At 37.8% G+C, this 5,768-nt stretch overlaps 1 protein-coding gene across 2 annotated transcripts; it reads left to right on the top strand.

Moving 5' to 3' along the window:
- The first annotated feature begins 1,462 nt into the window (after window positions 1-1,462).
- Window positions 1,463-5,538, top strand: LOC148875532 (cysteine-rich receptor-like protein kinase 15). Of its 2 annotated transcripts, none has more exons than XM_088979355.1 (7): window positions 1,463-2,674; window positions 2,776-2,907; window positions 3,144-3,265; window positions 3,402-3,612; window positions 4,295-4,532; window positions 4,750-4,900; window positions 5,035-5,538. In XM_088979355.1, the coding sequence occupies exons 1-7, from the start codon at window positions 1,810-1,812 to the stop codon at window positions 5,356-5,358; spliced, it is 2,043 nt and encodes a 680-aa protein (XP_088835481.1). In that variant the 5' UTR covers window positions 1,463-1,809; the 3' UTR covers window positions 5,359-5,538. The 2 variants fall into 2 exon arrangements, with proteins under 2 accessions (XP_088835481.1, XP_088835475.1); XM_088979349.1 differs by having other exon boundaries at window positions 1,464-2,674; window positions 2,770-2,907.
- Window positions 5,539-5,768: the final 230 nt, after the last annotated feature.

Raw genomic sequence — 5,768 nt, 5'->3', positions numbered from 1 at the left:
GCAATAGCTCTACTGTTGTTACACAACAATGGGATGGGTGATGTGTTGGACGGAACTACTCCCAACTTGTGAATGAACTTCTTCATCCACACGGCTTCTTTGGTAGCCTCACTTGCGGCAATGTACTCGGCCTCGGTCGTGGAATCTACAGTGGACCCCTGTTTGCTGCTTTTCCAGCAAACAATACACGATCCTATCATGAAAACATATCCAGATGTAGACTAGGATACAAGTGGCTAAGTCTATCACAATACTGGGTTAGTGGGAGGATAAGCATTGTCTCGTTTACAACAGTTTTTTTTTCCTGTTGATTCGTACTCTGTATCTCAATTCGTTTTTTTCTTACTAATGGTTACAACTACTTTTTTTCTTTCTTTTCTATTGATTCTTACCCTATTAATGCATGTAACTTCGTACTCTGTATCTCTGCATTTATTTATTTTTTTGTTGTTTCAAATTATTCTTCAACTCCCTTCATTTATCTTTTTCTTGGATTGGATACATAGTTCATTATGCCTCTTAGACTCCTTCAATTTTCTTTTCTTATTCTACATTTTTTTTTTGTAAATGCTTCCCCCCTCTTGGAACACTGCAAGATCTTAAATCCAATATGAATGGCCTTCATTCTTTAAACCAGTTCAAAATGGGAATACACAAAAAATAAATAAATAAATAAAACTAGAGGGTTAAGAGTCTTGGAGAGAGAAAGGTTCAAGTACTATTGTGCCACATCATCCACAAAACAAGTCTTGTGATGTGGAATTGGAGAATGCATATGGACACATCAAGGTGGGATGAATCCAACAATCCTACAAGATTTGACAGGATAGTTGGTCTTAACAGATAGATACAGGTGACAGGATTGGGAAAAAAAACCCTTCTCACCACATCGCATCCCATCCCATCCTTTCTCAACAACCAAACGGACCATTAGGTCATAGATTGTTTCGGGCACATGTGAAGGAGATGGATGAAACTATGGAGAATTTTCCTCCAATGATGGGTGTGATATAAAGTGGCCTCTTTCTGTCCAATATTCTCTCCCTACCCACACTCTCTTGCTTGAATTGCACAGCCATACATAATTATCTTGTATTGTGCAAGGTTTTTAAAATTAAATCGGACAACAAACTGGACAGAGGTCCAATTCCTGGGTCGAACAGTCCAATCGTTCAAACCCAACAATTGGCCCATTCTAAAAAAAAGTAAAAAGAATTAAAATTAAAAAAATGGTCAAAAACATTGAACGATTCGAATGGTTCAATCACCCGAATAGCGGTTTACTGACCATATCCCGAATATCGGAATCGATCTTCTTTTCATATAGCATATCATAAATGTACCTCTTGTTGATTATTTGACATATAAAATAGAAAGTTGAGAGAAAGTTATTAAGGTCAAATATAAATACATGGTACACATGTTATTTGTTTATTTGTAGCAGATCCCCAATGTGCCCGATCGGTCTTGCTGTGGTTGTCAGTAGGGACTTAGGCCTCGATTAATTGGAGATTTTACCAGGCTGGGCTTTACTGTTAGTTCTGTCGGTATTAGGTAGCTGCTGTAGCCTGTAGGTGGCATCTCACGGTTAGCAGATTTGGGTTCGAATGGAAAAGCCTTTAAAGGCCTGTTTGGTAAAGGCTTTCGAGCACAACTGTTGCAAGGTAAGCCTTACATGGAAAGATCTTGACCAACGTTTAAGACCCACCCAATGGGCACTAAAAAAAAAACAGATCTTGACCTTAACCGCTGAAGACCTGAGGAGGGATCCAAGTTTTACTAATATCCCTCGGCTGCTTTTCAAGAGGAATGGTCATCTTCTTTAGCCACCGGAAAGAAGCAATGCATACGAGAGAGTTGTTCCTCTTTCTTTTTTGCATGCTTCTAAGCTCGGGCTTCATTAATGCACAATCAAAAATACAATTCCTCACCCAGCGGTGTCTAGGAGGCAATTACACGGCTAATAGCGCCTATGAATCAAACCTAAAAACCATCCTTTCATTTCTGTACTCTAATTCTACACGCGAGAATGGTTTCTACAATGCCACCGCCGGCCAGGATCCAGATAAAGTCAACGGTCTCATTCTATGTAGAGGCGATGTCACAGCTCAAGAGTGTCAGAGTTGCATCATCAATAAAATAGGTCAGCAGATCATGACTCTTTGCCCCAACAAAAAAGAGGCCATTATCTGGGTCGATGATTGTATGCTTCGGTATTCAAACAGATCCATTTTCTCAACTCTGGAGATACAACCAACCGCTGCTCTAGTGAGCGAAGCCAGTTCTTCCTACCAAGATGGGCGCAGTCAGAAGGTAAAAGAACTCTTGGACAGCCTTGCGAATCAGGCTGCCTTTCACTCATCCACTGCCATGTTTGCTACTGGGGTAATACAATCAACCTACACGGTAGGTGGGATAATTGGGTTTGAGACGATATATGGGCTAGTTCAGTGCACTCCTGATATATCCCAGAATGATTGTCATAGATGCCTAACAGCGGCAGTCAGTTACCTCTTCGACTGTTGCAAATTGAAACGTGGTGCCAGAGTTCTCCAACCGAGTTGTAGTATTAGGCATGAGGGCAACATGTTTTATGCTTCCAAGGCTTCTGCACCATCTCCGTCAACACTTGTATCTCCGTTTACACCACTGACGAACACAACAAATACAGAGGGTAAGCATATATAGAATCTTTTGGAGTATGATCTTTTTTTCTTTTTACCCAAACATTCCCGGCCCCGACTTTGTCTAAAATTTTCCGGCCGGTAGATGCAGGAAAGGGAAGAAATTCAACTGGTATTATCATTGCTATCGTGATTTCGACAGTAATTGGAGCTATAATTCTTTCTATCCTATACTTCTTCTGCTTACGGAGTAGGAAGCCCAAAGAACATATCGACATAGTTGGTAAGTAACTGCTTTTCATGCCTATATGCACCACCGCTTAATTTCAAGCTTCAAATTAAATTCAAATGCCTAGGAGAGCTAGCCTTTTCTTTTTCCTTTTCCTTTTTTTCTTTTGGCCGGAGGAGGTGGTTGGATCCATTGTCTACACTCTGTGCTCTCAGTTTTACCCAAATAGAAGAACCAAATGATTTAAGACGCAGCGACTCATTTAATTAATTTTCATGTTTCTTGTGAAGATGTTGAGAAGATTAACAATGTGGAATCTCTGCAAGTCAACTTTTCCGCAATAAAAGCTGCCACAAACAACTTCTCTAATGATAATAAGCTTGGACAAGGTGGCTTTGGTGACGTTTATAAGGTAATACTAAAACTAAAGTTTTTAATTTACCAACTTACTGCTACTGGTATGGATCCATCCAAATTAATATGTTTCTTGATGTTGAGTCTTACGTCTTAATTATATTGAAAATATTAATATTTAATAATATGATCAGGGTAGGCTTTTAGATGGACGAGAAGTGGCAGTGAAGAGGCTGTCTAGAAATTCTGGACAAGGTGAAGTTGAGTTTAAAAATGAGGTTCTGTTGGTGGCCAAGCTTCAACACAGGAATCTTGTTAGGCTACTTGGCTTCTGCTGTGAAGGTCAAGAAAAGCTACTCATCTACGAGTTCGTGCAAAACGCAAGCCTCGATCACTTTATATTTGGTTTGGCTCCATTAATGTTCCCTTCTGCTGTTTCTAGTTATAGTCTTACAAGTTGGGATAGAATGGCTAGACATAATTATTTACCTTTAGGCTGTGTTTGATTTGAAGGAAAGGAAATGTAGGGGAGCCTTTACAAACCTTGTATAGGTTTCCCTATGTTTTCTTTCCTTTCCTTACCTTTTCCTTCAAACCAAACATAACCTTTAGTTTGATAGAAAATAAGAGAGATGCAGTAAGTTGAGGGGAATTCTTCAGAAAGAAACTTGTGAAATTACTTAAGAATTTTCTCTCAACGTTTTGCTTTTCCCTTATCAAACCAAATACACCATCAGGTTCTAAAAAACGGGTAATTTTAAGATAGGTACCTTATAAAAAAAGAGTCAGAACAAGGGCATTCTTATAATTGTACCCCAGCCTAGCATTAGTTTAATGGAATTTGGTTTGAACCTATATTTCTGGAAGTCCAGGTAGTAAAGCGACACATTTAAAAGTTCAAGCCCTAAAGTGAGACTACCCAAAGTATAAGATATATACTTGTGTGCATCTAATATGGTAGTGATTGCAAAATCAATGGTTGCTTGAGTTGCGAAAAGAAAAAATCAATGGTTGTTTCAATTAATTAATAGGCACTAAACTATCTAAGCCCTAAATTCATCTTTCATTTGGATGAGTGAATATGTAGACCCAATCAAACGAGTGCAATTGGACTGGGAAAGGCGTTACAAAATTATAGGAGGCATTGCTCGAGGGCTTCTTTATCTTCATGAAGATTCTCGACTGAAGATTATACATCGGGATCTGAAAGCAAGTAATATCTTGTTAGATGAGGATATGAACCCCAAAATTGCAGATTTTGGCATGGCAAGGCTTTTTGTAGTGGATCAAACTCATGCTTGTACGAGTAGAATTGTTGGGACATAGTAAGCTTTACTTTTACCTCTATATACATGGATTATTGCTTTATGTCCTAGTTTTCCAAGAAGCTGCTTAAATATTCTAGGCAACAAAATGGCTTGTAGTTGAACACATTGTTCTTAAGGAGGTTTATACACTAAGCTATTTTTAATTATGAGGAGATATGAATGTGTGACAAACATTCAATCATTTAATTAATCCAATACTTGATTTTAATTGTAGTGGTTATATGGCTCCCGAATATATAAAGCATGGGCATTTCTCTGTAAAGTCAGATGTATTTAGTTTTGGTGTGATACTCGTAGAAATTGTGAGTGGTGAAAGAAACAGTTCTTTCCACCAATCGGAGCCCTATGAAGACCTCTTAAGCTATGTAAGTATGCATACTAGAATGATTTATTTGTGTATATTACAATTAATTTTTTGTATAGCTTTCAATAATCTAAATACAAACCAAATAATTAACTTAGACTTTGCTTTCAAATCTGTGTCTTGAAATTGTTTCAGACATGGAGAAATTGGAATGAAGGGACGGCAATGGAATTGGTAGATCCAACTTTGAGAGGTTGGTCAAGACAAGATGTGATGAGATGCATTCACATTGCATTGTTATGCGTTCAAGAAAATGAAGCTGACAGACCTACCATGGCGTCAATTGTGCTCATGCTGAATAGCAACTCAGTCACACTCCCAATACCTTCATCTCCAGCATTCTTCCTGAATAGTAGAAGAATGGGGTCAGAGGTGCCTTCTGGTGAGAATGATTCAAGAGCAACTGAATCGACAGCTTCTGCAAATGAAATGTCACTAAGCCAATTTGATCCCCGGTAATGTTGATCAATATTGGGTATTAACATCGGAAATTACATTAATTAATAAGATAAGTACATCCTAGACTCCGATTATGAGTTGCCCACAGTAGAGGTCTGTTGATTAATAACTGTTGTAACTTAATATTGGATTAGAAACCGATAAATATGGAGGTATTTGGTATAGTGGTATTGTGTTGCATAGAATTTTGGGTTGATCAATTCGGTCAAAACTTTTTCCATGCCATGTGTTTCTTGCATCATAGATTTTCTTTAAATATTAAATTTGATATTTTAGGTATAGTCAACTTAAAATAGTTTTCAAAACATTTCAAGTAGCAAATCATTACCGAACACTCCTTATAAAAATTTTGTATTGTTTGTTATGGCAGAATTCAAGAAAAAATAAGAGAAAATGCAATAACAAAGAAA

This window comes from Nelumbo lutea, chromosome 1 (genome assembly GCF_056320005.1).
Source record: "Nelumbo lutea isolate HS-2025 chromosome 1, American lotus-T2T, whole genome shotgun sequence".
Taxonomy (NCBI): Eukaryota; Viridiplantae; Streptophyta; class Magnoliopsida; order Proteales; family Nelumbonaceae; genus Nelumbo; species Nelumbo lutea.
The sequence above is the reverse complement of the archived record's forward strand: the minus strand, read 5'-3'. Positions and strand labels throughout refer to the sequence as shown.